Source organism: Calidris pugnax, unplaced genomic scaffold (genome assembly GCF_001431845.1).
Source record: "Calidris pugnax isolate Ruff unplaced genomic scaffold, ASM143184v1 scaffold44, whole genome shotgun sequence".
In the NCBI taxonomy this organism is placed as follows: Eukaryota; Metazoa; Chordata; class Aves; order Charadriiformes; family Scolopacidae; genus Calidris; species Calidris pugnax.
In genome coordinates, this window is record NW_015094506.1 from 32545501 (window position 1) to 32559667 (window position 14167).

General features: G+C 43.1%; 1 protein-coding gene across 3 annotated transcripts in view; it reads left to right on the forward strand.

The window, feature by feature from the left end:
• The window catches only part of ST7 (suppression of tumorigenicity 7), a 151945-nt gene that overhangs the window by 77964 nt on the left and 59814 nt on the right, over nt 1–14167 (forward strand). For all 3 annotated transcript variants that reach the window (XM_014964264.1, XM_014964265.1, XM_014964266.1), the window contains exons 2-3: nt 3221–3303; nt 13973–14132. In XM_014964264.1, the coding sequence (XP_014819750.1) occupies nt 3221–3303; nt 13973–14132 (243 nt within the window). The remainder of the gene's footprint in view (nt 1–3220; nt 3304–13972; nt 14133–14167) is intronic.

Below are 14167 nucleotides of genomic sequence, written 5' to 3' on the forward strand. Positions count from 1 at the left end.
TGGCAAAAGGATTAGGGAGATGCAGTCCAGATAAGCAGCTCTGGTAGTTGAGTGCAGCTCTGGCAAATGATCTGAGCTATTCCAGTTACCTGGAAGTCTGGCCCATACAATCTAAAAGCATCCAGTGTTGTACCAGTTCACCTTGCCAGTTCCCAGGACTAAACTGTGAAAGTGAGGGGTTGTGGCAGCCTGTAGAAAAGAGCACACAGGAGCACCAGCATACATGCAAGCAGAGCAGAAAGCAGTAACACTGGTGCAAATGACAGATAAATAAAATCCTATCTCCATTCAGATCTGAGGGTTTGTCTGTAAACCGGTGTACATTGCTTGTAAAGTAGCGGTGACAGAGAAAAGCCAACAGGATTTCTTAAGAGCCTCATTCATTCTACTCCACTGATGAGTTCCGTGGAGCTCATTTGTTGAGAGGGCTCGTCCAAATAGCCATGCATTTCCCAAAGCGAATTTTATTGATGGCAGTCAGTAATGATAAGTGAGTATCTCATCACTGCTTAAGAAACTTTGTTCTCTTTGCAGCATTTCTTAGTGAAACAGGCAATAGGAATTTAAAGCAAATAGACTATATCCTTAGTCAGTGGATATCCTCACGTGGAATCTTCTGAAACACTGGAGGCTTCACAACTTTAGAAACCAAACTTCCTCCAGGGTAATGGGAAAATTTTTCCATTTTAATAGGAAAAGTTCCAACATTCCATGAGCTGTGAAACTATGGTGAAGGAATGAAAGAGAAAGCACTTCTGTAAAGTCTCCTGCTGCCTGGCTTTTCATGTTATTTTTGGCACTGCAGCAGCACTGTGCTACACGGGGAACATGGACATCTATATCCCATCATAGCGTACTCTCTCTCAGGAATATCCTGACCTAAGCAGAGGAAGTAATTTCACTGGCAGTCTGAAATTTCCCCAGTGACACAGTTTGATTATGTCTCTGGCTTATGTTTGCATTCCAGAATGTGGAATGTTTCTTCTAAAGGACTCATGGTGGTTCATAGAAGCAAAAGCTATTTCAGTCTCTCCATTCCTCTTCCTTCTTAACGGATACTGGGGCTGGAGAAAGCAGGGACTACTATTTCAAAGTCAGCTTCTATTAGACAATAAAAAAGAAAAGAAAGAAAAAAAGAATGAGAACAGAAAAAAAAAAAGAACTAAGATGTTGGAAAATCTCAACGATTGAGCCAGAGCTGGCATAAATCAGAGTAGCTGTGTTGCACACAGTAAAATTGGGGATGTTATACTGATTTACACTAACTGAGAATCTGGCATCCTACTCATTTGTGAAAGAAAATGTACAATGGAATTAAAAGCCACCAAACTATATCAGCTTGGTGCTTCATGCCACTCCAGTGGACCAGAAAATGACTCTTCCATTTTAACAGTTTATACCTTTTTCAAGAAAAAAAAAAGTAAAATAGAAAATAGGAAGCCAAACCCCAAACAAAACAGCTGAATTGCAGAGCTTCAGTCTCTTTTAGTGATGCATTTCTGGAAAACAATTTTCTGTTTTACTGGTCATGGAAACTTAATCATATGTTTGATGATTTGTTTCCTGCTGTTGTTGTCATCTTCTCATTTTTTGGCTCCGTGTTACTTAATTTCAGTAAGTGTCATTTCTAAAGGGAACAGAATGAACCAAGGGCCTCCCACCTACACATCCAGGTCTTTTATCAGTGTTTTTTAATGACTGTTTGGTAATCTGCTACAAGTCTTTTAATTTTACCTGCTGCCTATTGTCAGTTCCCTCTCCAGTCATGGATGCATGTATATTTACAAATATATATGTGTGTATATAGATATATGTTACATACGTATGAGAAACACTTCGGCATTGGTTAAGGATGAGACCAGTGGGGTTTTTTACAGAACACATTCTAACCCTCCATGTAGTTTAAGGAGAATGTTTTCATTTGTGGAAGATGGAGGTGATGGGAAGTTGAGAGTTTAAAAAAATCTAGAATTCAGTGGAAGAGCTCCAGTTCTCTCTAGTAGCTCCTGTAGAGTGATCCAAAACCTATAAAAAGATTCTTTTATTCTCTTAAGGCCAGAGGGATTTTCGGGGGTGGGGCCGAGCACAACTACCTGGTGATTCTTTCAGCAGCTTCCAAAATGTGATATGACTAGAAAAGCTCTTTGAATTTCCAGAAGCCCGTACAGGTGGAATTGCCATTCCTTGCAGTTTGTCTGACTTTGCTTTGGCCCTAGATTTCAGATAATCTGGACAGCTAGCATGCTTTTCACCCCTAATTATCAGAAAGCCATTTAGGTCTTTTCCTAATCTGCTTTATGCATTTATTCCCTGTTGTGATACTGAGTGGTTCACCAACTTCAGTGCAATGGAATGAGTTAGGGAAATGCTATTATCTCCTACTTTGTAAGTGAGAACCAATGTAATGATATGTAAAAGGCTTTTAAAAATTTGTCCTGATAGTTTCACCAAGATCACAGCACATTGAGATAATGTTGAATGCAGGACATTGAGACTGACCCCTAAAATTTCTAACTGCAACAGAGTAGCAAAGGCAGATAATAAAATGTCTTCCATAGGAAGAGCAGACTGAGGGGAGACCTCATCACTCTCTACAACTACTTGAAAGGACATTGTAAAGAGGTTGGTGCTGGTCTCTTTTCACGTGTAATTAGCGATAGAATGAGATGGAATGGCTTCAAGCTAAAACAGGGTAGGTTTAGACTGGACATTAGGAAACAATTCTTCACAGAAAGAGTGGTCAGACCCTGGAATAGGCTGCCCAGGGAGGTGGTTGAGTCTCCATCCCTGAATGTGTTTAAAGAGTCATTTAGATGCGGTGTTGGGAGATATGGTGTAGGGGAGAACTTTGTAGAGTAGGGCTGATGGCTGGACTCGATCCCAAGGGTCTTTTCCAACCTGAATGATTCTATGATTCTATGATATATCATGGGGAATCCTGAACTCAGTGTCAGGGGAGCGCTGACTGGAATAGGAATGTGCAACTGTTTTCCAATGCCTTATGATTGAGTCTGTTGTGAAAACAAAATTCTGCATGTGGCAGTCTAGTGCTCCGCAGAGTGTTAGGCAGATGGAACAGGATGTTCTTTCAACTGTCTTTTTTATCAGAATTAAGGTAATAACTTATCTGAAGTTGGACAGCGGTTGGGAGGAGGAGGGGACACATGTGGAGAACATGTCCTGCTCTTGTACTCATGGTTTCCTCTCTTTTCTTTTTCAGTGAGCATGTTTTTGAACACATTAACCCCCAAGTTCTATGTTGCCCTGACAGGCACTTCCTCATTAATCTCGGGACTTATATTGGTAAGTACTAGATATATTAATATCACTTTACAAATTGATTTTGTTATCCAGAATGGGATTTCAGACTTTATCCAGAGTAATAGGTGTCTTTTTTTTTTTCCTTAAACTTGTATTTCTGCAATACATAAAATGTAGATTTCTTTCTTTTTACTTCTTTTTCTGTGGGAACAAAAAAAAAAAAAGAGAAAATATTTCAGTGCTATGTGTCTTTGAAAAAAAGAAGTCTTAAAGGACAATGTGTCCCACTAGCAACCCTATAGTAATTCCTAACAAGCGTCTGCATGTTAAGTGTTTCCACCAATAAGTGCTACAGAAATAAACAGGATGGTAAGAAGAAGAGGAGAGGTACCAACTACCTCAGCTTAGTGTGGTCCTTTCAGAAAGTCACAGCAGGACTTATTAGAGAAACAGCAAGCAGAATATTAGCAATGAACCCAGTTCTGGTGCCAAGATTCCAAGGGATAATTATTTCAGATCTTCACTTTTAAAATCTTTTCAATACATATCTGCCGATTCGCTTAAAGGCCTGAAAAGTATTTTTAAGCCATTTAAAACCCCCTCCTTCCATATGTAATCCCTTTAGGGTTTCACTGTGCAAACTGATGCAGTGGAGTGAATCATAATGCCATCGCAGTGCAGGAGTCCAAAGCAGAGCATTTGCTCTGATTTTATTCAGAGTCTTCATAGAAACAAATGGAATTTAAAAAATTGAACAATCTGCATGGTGTACTTAGGGTATTATGCTTATGCTGGGCTGTTCTGTTTCCTCACTTCTGAGAGCTGGTTTTCTACTTACACAAATAAATAGAATAGAGTAGAATAAAATAGAATAGAATAGAATATTTCCATTGGAAAGGACCTACAGCGATCATCTGGTCCTGCTGCCTGACCACTTCAGGGCTGACCAAAAGTGAAAGCATATTATTAAGGCCATTGTCCAAATGCCTCGTAAACACTGACAGGTTTTGAGGGCATTGACCACCTCTCCAGGAAGGCTGTTCCAGTGTTTTACCACCCTCTTGGTAAAGAAATGCTTCCTAATGTCCTAAACCTCCCCTGGCGCAGCTTTGAACCATTCCCACGTGTCCTATCACTGGATACCAGAGAGAAGAGCTCAGCACCTCCCTCTCCACTTTCCCTCCTCAGGAAAAGGTTGTCTTTGGTTTTGTCTTGTTTGTTCAATCAGTCTTAGGTCCTTTGTCTGAAAACAAGCTGTATGCTTTTAAAATCTGCTGGATGCAAGCTGCAGACCCTCCCTCACCAAACTAGGCATGTAATTAGGAGACCAATGGGACCAATTTTAGGAGTGCAGTTACTGCAGTGGTAAGTGAAAAGAGAGAGACATGGCTAGGGGCTGGTTCACATCACCTCGGATCTACTGACCTCAGAAAAACCTGGAAAGAAGTAGGATCCTAACTAAACACTATCAGTTTGGTGTGGGAAATCCGCACCTCTCACTTCAACATTGCCTGCAGCTGATGTAGACAAAGAAATGGCATCCTTGATTCCTGAATGCCTGTGAGACTCTCATCACTTAGATGATTTCAGGTGTATAAAGTATCAGCTGCGCTGCTGCTGTGCCTTGCTCTGGGGTTTCCTTGTAGCAGAAGGCAATTACTTAATGTCTGCACCTTGGGCATTCATCATCCTTGTATGGATTGAGCCACAAAGCACAGGACGCAGCTCCAGAGGCACCAGCAGGTCTTCCAGAATATGAACAGGAGCCAGACCTGTAAGACTTGGATTCATTTCAGCACAACTCACTCAAATTCATGGGAAGAAAATACTGAATGTTAGTCAGTACTGTCATTCAGGAAGAAGAAAAGGCCAGGCTCCACCGCCAAGATGAAAAGGAATGACAGAAACACATGGGTTCCACAGGCACAACTCCGTATTTGTTATTAGAGATGGAAGACAGCAGGAGGAGGTAGCAAGAAAAAGACAGTTTTTGCTCTATGGAAATACCTTACAGAATCAAACAGGAACAAAACCCCTAAAGAGACTCAATTGTCTGTAACTAAATTCTGTGTATAGCATGATTGCAAACTCAGGTACATTTTGTACTGTAGTCATGAAGGCAATTTCTGAGGAACGAGCTCAGTAGGAGACTTGTAAGCAAGAAATTTCTAAGTGCTGTACTTTGGTGGAAAGTACAAGAAGGAAGTGGCAAGGAGCGTTCAAGACTGTGATATGACGAAGGGGGAAAAGGGCACAAATAGAAGTCTTCCAAGAAGAGATTAGACTGAGTGAGCCTTAACCGAATAAATTCACTAAATTCTGTATGACAAAGTCCATTACAAACAAGTTGAAGGAACAATGAGGTGATGAAGATGTAGACACAGACTGAAAGAAGATTGAAAGCCTTTTTCATGGATCTTCACTACTGCTATCAGTTGCTGTCTGCTGTTCATATGCCACCATCCTAAATGTGCAAAAGATACATAGGCCAGGCAGGTAATAGGCAGGCACCCCAGACTGTAGGGACCAGTGTCTGGGCTGAGAGGAACATGTGGTCTGTACACTGGATGATGGAAAAGGAACTCAGCAGACATGGTCATGGAGAGAAGAAATTGCAAGTTGAACAGACCATGCATCAGGAAATACAGCTGGACCGGTTCTAGTGAGGTAGTGGTAGCCAGTCACTAGCCCAATTGTGCTTCAGATATTAATTATAATCTTGTTGTTTACCAGTGGCCCTGTAACATGCTGAATTGCCTGCATTACCACCCATTTATCTATCATACTACAGAGCATCTACAGTTCTAAAGGATTCTTAGTCCTGCTAATGGTATTAAGTGAAGCTCTTTTGTAAAATAAACATTCTCTTGTCAAATCTGCATCGCTGGGCTATTTTTCAGACTAGATGTGCTAATATTCCTTGGAATTTTCCACCATATGGTCTGGCAGATTTCTTTCCATTATCAGTTGGCTGCAACTCCTAATCAGAAGGAGAAATCACAGCACTGCAGGTTATGAAATGATGGAAAATTCCATCATTTCAGAAGTGTGGTAACTGATGGGAAAGTGAATGCTTTTCCTATTTCATGTCTGGGTCATGAAACAAAGACTGCAGAGTTCAGCTTTGGGCAATTGCATGCTATGCGAACTCCTTTGCAAAACACTACTTTCCTCTCTTATTTTGTCTCTTTGTTTTCATTCTTTAGGTAAAATTCTGGCCTTGCTGTAGGCAATGTGACTTAAATGAAACAAGGATTGCAGATTTTTCTTTTTTCTTTTCTGGATAGCTCAGAACCATACAAAAAAGACTTTCCTATCGTCTCAAGCATTCTCTTTAATAATTACTTGACTACAGCACATAGTTTAAAATGAAAAAATTTAATTCATATTTAATTCATTCAGGAAAGCATTCATTCAATTGAATCACTAGTTTAAAATGAACAATTTAGCATGTATTTAATTCATTTCTGCACTATTTTAGGCATCAAAAATACAAACCAAATTAAGTCTCAAGCTGCATTCAAAATACTGTATTGGAAACTTGGTTCCACCACAGTTACTTTTAATCAAGTAAAAACCAGGGTTCTGTCTCACAGAATACAATGAGCTGTATTGTATTCCGTGTCTGAGAGGCTAAGCTTTTCCGCAGGTAGGGTAATAAAACTGTCATGAAACACAACTGACGTCCAGTAAACGCTGTGAACTGGAACTATGTAAATGCCAGTAAGATTTCTAAATAAGGCCACATATTTAACATACAGAGTGCCAGAGTGAAAGTTGGTTAGCATATGTGGGTGGCATTTGCACTGCAAACTGATAGAGTATCAGTCCTAACAAAGCACAGGCAGAAATGAACCCCAATTTTGAATCTCCACCAAGAATGCCTCGCTATTCTACTTCAGAGTTTGGGACAATAATAAGAGTTTTCTGCTTCACGATGAGAAACATTCTGCAATGAACAAATACCAGATCTTCCACAGATAAGAATTAGAAAGCCAGTCTATAGAGGTAGAGCATGAGTGCTGAGTCTATACACTACTTAGTGCTGAGCAGCTGGCCTGTCTGCAACTGCCACAGCATGTGTATAGTATGTAGGAGTCCCAGCCTTTTGTAGCCAATGGTGTTAGTACAGAAGTCTGAGAGAGGACCTGAATAACACAGAAGGGACCTCTCTTATTTTCTGTAGGTATTAATTGTTCTTCTGCTTGTTTCCTTACCTTTGCTGCAGAGGGGCAGAAAGGTGACTGAGTTCTGTGTTTTCCCACAGACTCCAGGGAAGTCCGACAATTGTGCAGGGACAATCTTTGGTGGCTGAAAAGTGATATGTGGTAATTGTTCAAAGTTTCTGCTTTGCTCAGCAGAGGCTGACAGGTCAGGGAGGGCAGAATCCTTGTAGGGAGTTCCTAATAAACTGGAAACACTTGCCAAGGAGCAGATGAGAGAGGAAGGGTCTATAGGAAGGCAGGCTACAACCCAGTCCTCAGATGAAAGCAAGGTATCATAAGTAGCTGGGTTCTACCCAGTGCTGAGATGTACTATACTTAGCCCAGGCAATATATTATTTTCTTTCCCATTTCTGTATTTCTAGAGGTAGAAAGTGTAAGTAAATAGCTGTTTTGAATAAGCTGCTCGTTAGCACATATCTTCTCATGCTGACTCCTTGAGATAAGACAAGTGGGCATTCGGTAACCAGGAGCAGAGTCTAAGATGAGGCTAAACGGATGTATTTCACCCAGAAGGAAAGGAGCTGCATAGCCTTCAGGACTGAGACACTGAGAGCATGGTCTGAGGTGTACTGTGTATTTTTTTCTTAGAAGCAACTGGGCAGGACTGGAGGATCTGTTTGAGTCACTGGCTACCCTAACAGCTAAATAAAACAGACTAGGGGCTTGCTTTATCCAAAGGCCAAGTGGCATTGTGTAGTCACATTCATATGGATAAACACTCTTGCCTCCCAAAATGGGATGATCTTTTCCATACTGTCTACTGGAAACAATCCCTGGGCTGTGATATCCCCAGAAGATATCAAGTCATTGCCTGGGAGAGTTGGCACAGGCTGGGCAGCGTGCTAGCAAACAAACCGCACGGGTGACTGAGCCAGCCAAACCTATGCTGTCGTCCCATTTTGCTTATCAAATAGGCTTAACCATTGAATCAAGTTCTGCTGTGGTTATCCTGTTCCTTGAGAGAGTTAAGTTTCATTTAAACCCATTAGATTGGTTGTTAACACCCCTCATATTATAAGAGTACCCCAAATCTTACTCCTCTGAGACCTGGAAGCCTCATTACAAGACTGAATGAGAACTCTGAGCTTTGGAATTTGCCACCAAAAAAAATCCTTTACTGCTTCTGTTGAAGACTCAATGCACATGCACTGAGGACTGCAGAGAGTGTTCGCTGTAGGAGAGGATGCCTGTCTCAGATATGATAAACAGGAAAGCATAATTCAAACTGCTGATAGACATCACTACTTGGTCCAGTGAGAACCATCTTCAAAATCATCCCTTGTGAAATGATGCATTTAGGATGGAATATCTGTTCTGAAAAACCAGGCGGGAAGATCAGATATCCAAGTGATGCAGAAGAGATTTGTTGCTACACAGAGAAATAAATTATCTGGGATTGTATGTGAGAGCAGAGATAAGAAAGAGGATGACTGTTATGTTTTCATTGCACAGGGGAAGAGAAGTAGCTGCCCAGAGAAGCAAAACCAAAAAAAGTCCAAAACAAGTATCTGCAATACATTAAGAAGACATATGAGTGATTTACCAGCTCTTACTTAACCCAACTATATTTGTCACCTACAAGTTGTTTTTTTCATAGCCATGCATTTCTAGAAATCATCCATAAGGGTTTTCCAAAGTCAAATACTCTTGTATTAATCATTACCCATGCCCAATTAAAAAATAAAGACTCTAGATTTGGAATTCTAAACATGCAAAGCTGGAAATGTTCAGAACAGGGTTTTAACTCGGCCTTCGTGAACTTAAGGGTTTCAAAGATCTCTTGAGGGTTTGGAGATGTTTGACCCTGTTCCAATTTGAAAGCACAGGCACCAACTAGAAAGAAGCCAGAGAAGTTTGCCACTGCTGTGAAGGGACAAGGTCTGTGAAGATGACCTTCCTTCCCACTGTATGTGTATGACAGAAATGAGGTGGCCTTTTCTTTCAGAGGTGGTGCAGAAATGATCTTTTGCCTTAATTTCCTCTCTCATCCAGATCTCTTTCAATGGGTAATTAATCCTTACAGTCAGCTATTATTCTGCCAGATGATCTCTCATCTGCTGAACTGTCAAAAGCTTGTTGACTTCACATTGCTTTCAAAGTACCTGGTGCAGTTAGAAATCAAATTTAATTTATCACACTCAGATTTCAAAACAGCCGACACTGTCTGAGAAAGGTGCAAAAATTCTGCGAAGAGAATTTATTGTTTTGACTTCAGTACCAGATTATAGATTACCTTGTCATACACCCTGAACAAATCACTGCAAGCAAGGCTTATTATGATGATGATTTATGGCTTTAATTTCTTAAGAGACCGTATGCATTGAGATCTGGCTGATGTTTCCTGGCACTGGATGCACTCAACATTGCAAATATTTTTCAAAGCTGCCTTAAACAATCTACGAGCTTTAATGCCATTTTTAAAAGTAATTAATGTATTCATAAGACTAGGGAGGGAGACTTACAGCAAGTTCCTGTCACTCAGCTGAACTGCAGTAGTGACCCCATATATATGTACATTCTTTCTGTATCCTCAGTTTCACTGAAATTCAGTGTGACAGTTTTCCAGCTGGTGTACATTTGTGCAGGGCAAGTGGGCTCAAGAGTGCTCTTGTGCTGCTCACTGGGTTTTACTGACTCTTTATCTAAAAGCTGATGATGATTGAAATAATGAGCAGGAATTTATTAGCACATTTTGAAAAATCTGGTTGTTTCTTCTGTTAAAGAAAGTATGAAGCTTGTCAGATATGGTCTGTAACTGCCAAGAGTTTTGAGCGGCCAGTCTGGCAGCTGTACTTCAGCCCCTGACTGCAGTCACAGTGATATTCTTACCGAGTGTCCCTCACCTCAGTATAACGTTTGAATCCTAACAACCACTCCCTCTGAGGCCTTGGACAGGTACAGCTGTGGCTTGTGTGCCTTGATTTGTTCAAGCTTCAAAGTTTCCAAAGATAAAATGGAAACAGATGCTCAGAGCAGATCTGTGGCTGTATCTTACAGCACAGCCTTTCTCTCGTGGATTGCCACTTGCTGCCTGCTTAGCTTATGATGCTCTCTCAGATCATTTAAATTCAAAACCCTTTAGAAAGTGTTGTGTGCCCAAGAGCATGAGATCTAAACCCAAAGCTGGCTCACCTGTGCCAGCTCCACCAGCTCCAGTGTTGGAGGCAGCGGTGTGTATCAGTGCAGAGCGATATTCCTCAGTGTTCTGTCCCTGGCTCCCGGGATTCCCACCTGGGCGCTGCTGCAAGCACCCGCTGATGGAACATGTACAGTGATAAACATGCTGTGAGCCTGCATGAGGAGGAACTGTCCAGGCTCTGTGGCTTTTCAGTGTTTTGCCTGGGACGAAGAGTTCACAAAGATCTGGGTGTGTTTATGTTCTTGGTCCTCTGTGACCATCTGTTTACCTTCCCAAGTGCTTGTGACCTTTTACACGTTCTCATACCCCTTCTGTCTTCTCATCAGACTGCTCCACTGGTCCTTGCTGATGTCTCCTAGAAGAGCCATTAGATTGTTTTAGGGACCGAGTGATCTCCAGGGCTGCCACACACTCTTCTGTGAACTTGCCTCAGGTGGCCACCAGCCACGTTCCCACTCACTGCCCATTCCAATGCAGCTTCCTCCATATGAATGCCCTAGATGCTTTAACAGCACAGCTGCATTTAGGGGAAGCCTCAGTGCAGAATGTGTTGGAGTATCCTTTGGAGGATGTGTGCCATTGGAGGAACATTTTCTTACTATGCCAGAAGGTTTATCTTCTGCTTTTCCCCTATGGAATGGTTCAAAGGGAGGAGAAAAAAAGGTATGTCTTATCTAAGAGAGAAAAGCTAAGCCGCTTTCCATCATATTTGAGAAATTGTGGCAATCTGGCGAAGTTCCTGCAGACTGGAAAAAAGGGAACGTAACCCCAATATTTAAAAAAGGAAAAAAAGGGAACTACAGGCCAGTCAGTCTCACCTCTGTGCCTGGCAAGATGATGGAGCTGATCCTCCTGGAATCTCTGCTAAGGCACATGGACAATAAGGAGGTGACTGGAGACAGCCAACATGGCTTCACCAAGGGCAAATCGTGCCTGACAAATTTTGTGGCCTTTTATGATATTGCCACATGTTTGGTAGACAAGGGCAGAGCAACAGATGTCATCTACCTGGACTTATGCAAACCATTCAGAACTGTCCCGCATGACATCCTGGTCTCAAAATTAGAAACTAGTGGATTCGATGGATGGACCACTCGGTGAATAAGGAGCTGGCTGGATGGCTGCACTCAAAGGGTTGTGGTCAATGGCTCAATGTCCAATTGGCGGCCAGTAACGAGTGGTGTTCCTCAGGGGTCTGTACTGGGACCAGTGCTGTTCAACATCTTTGTTGGAGACATGGACAGTGGGATAGAGTGCACCCTCAGCAAGTTTGCCGATGACACCAAACTTGGAGGTGCGGTCAACATGCTGGAGGGAAGGGACGCCATCCAGAGGGACCTGGACAGGCTGGAGAGGTGGGCTCCTGCAAATCGCATGAAGTTTAACCAAGCCAAGTGCAGGGTCCTGCACCTGGGATATGGCAACCCCAGGCACAAATAGAGGTTGGGCGGAGAATGGCTGGAGAGCAGCCCTGAGGAGAAGGACTTGGGGGTGTTGGTGGATGAGAAGCTCAACATGAGCCGGCAATGTGCACTGGCAGCCCAGTAAAGCCAACCTCATCCTGGGCTGCATCAGGAGAAGCATGGCCAGCAGGTCACGGAAGGTGATTCTGCCACTCTACTCTGCGCTTGTGAGACCCCACCTGGAGTACTGTGTCCAACTTTGGAGTCCTCAACACAGGAAGGACATGGATTTGCTGGAATGGGTCCAGCGGAGGGCCATGAAGATGATCAGAGGGATGGAGCACCTCTCCTATGAGGACAGGCTGAGAGAGCTGGGGTTGTTCAGCCTGGAGAAGAGAAGGCTCCGGGGAGACCTTATAGTGGCCTTTCAATACCTCAAGGGAGCCTACAGGAGAGCTGGAGAGGGACTCTTTGTCAGGGAGAGTAGCGATAGGACATAGGGTAATGGTTTTAAACTGGAAGAGGGGAGATTTAGATTAGATACTAGAAAAGAAATTATTTACAGTGAGGGTGGTGAGACACTGGAACAGGTTGCCCAGGGAGGTCGTGGATGCCCCATCCCTGGAGGTGTTCAAGGCCAGGCTGGATGGGGCTTTGAGCAACCTGGTCTGGTGGGAGGTGTCGCTGCCCATGGCAGGGGGGTTGGAACTCGATGATCTTTAAGTTCCCTTCCAACCCAAACCATTCTGTGATTCTGTGATCTACAGACAATCCCATGGAGACAGAAGTCAGTTGCTGATTGTTCCTAGTTGTAGTAAGAATTAATAAATAACCCTTTTTTTTTTTTTTTTTTTTTTGTAGAGATTTTGTAAAAGCTTTCAGCACTGGCATAAAACATGGAGACACCGAGTAATATAGAAAGAGATCGTTCATTCACAATTTCTAGTGCAATCAATATTACGAAGAACTACCAAATTTTCAAAACCCCTTTGATTCGCTTTTGTTTCAGCTGTTATATAAATGTTTGGGTGATGATTGAAGTGCAACTGCAAAATACACTCATTTTACATACTCATTATAAGCGTGCGTGCCTTCGAAATTTTTACAGTCAAAACCTTTTCCCTATTCATATGAAATAGTCTTCATTTCCAGGTTTATGTGGTTTCCTGAAATATGTGTATTCTTAACCAAGAAAGTAATTTCTTGGTGAAAATACCACAAATATATATTATGTATGTAATTTCAATTATAAGGGGTTCTTTTAGGCTGTGGAATAATTTTCCAAGTAGAGCTCGGTAAATAATCTTTTTTTTTTCTGATTTGCTAGCTGAACCAAAAGCCTGAAAATAAAATTAATTGGGAATCAGCCCAAGTCAGCAAAACAAAACAAAACACAGTTCAGTTTGAGGGGAAAAAAAAATCCTTAAAAGAACAGAATTCAGCTTCCTGGAGTTTGTTTGATATTTTTAACATTTTTTAAATTAAAATTCCTTGGGAAGAATTGTTGGGAAAACAAGCAAACCTGCTCTTCCTCGCTCTCCCTTGACTGCAGAGGAGAGGGGAGGCGAATATTGCTGACTGCAGCATCCCATTCACGGGGCTGAATTTTTTCCTGACAAGATTGAGATATTTCACCTCCTGTAAAGCAGGTTTTTAAAGCGGTTTGCCAGATTCGGCACGGACTTGGATCTCTCGGTGCGCCGCCGGGAGGGAGGGAGGGAGGGAGGCCGGCGGGCCGCTGTGAGGCGAACGGGCCCGGCGGCCCCTCGGGCGGGGAAGCCGCCGCCAGGTGCCTCCGTGGAGGTGAGGCGGGAGGCTGCCCGCCCGGCCCTGCTCCCTGTCAGGGCGGCGGCGCCATGCTGAGGGAGGCTGGGGCGGAGGGGAGGGGGAGCAGCCGTTAACGGCCGGTGGCTGACGCGGCGCGCGCCGCCTGTGTGTTGCAGATCTTCGAGTGGTGGTACTTCCGCAAGTACGGCACCTCCTTCATCGAGCAGGTCTCGGTGAGCCACCTGCGCCCTCTGCTGGGCGGGGTGGACAACAGCGCGCCCAGCGCCGCCAGCGCCGCCAACGGGGACGCCGACTCCAGCCGGCAGAGCGTCTCAGGTGAGGGGCGGGGGGGGGAACGGCGGGGGGGGGGG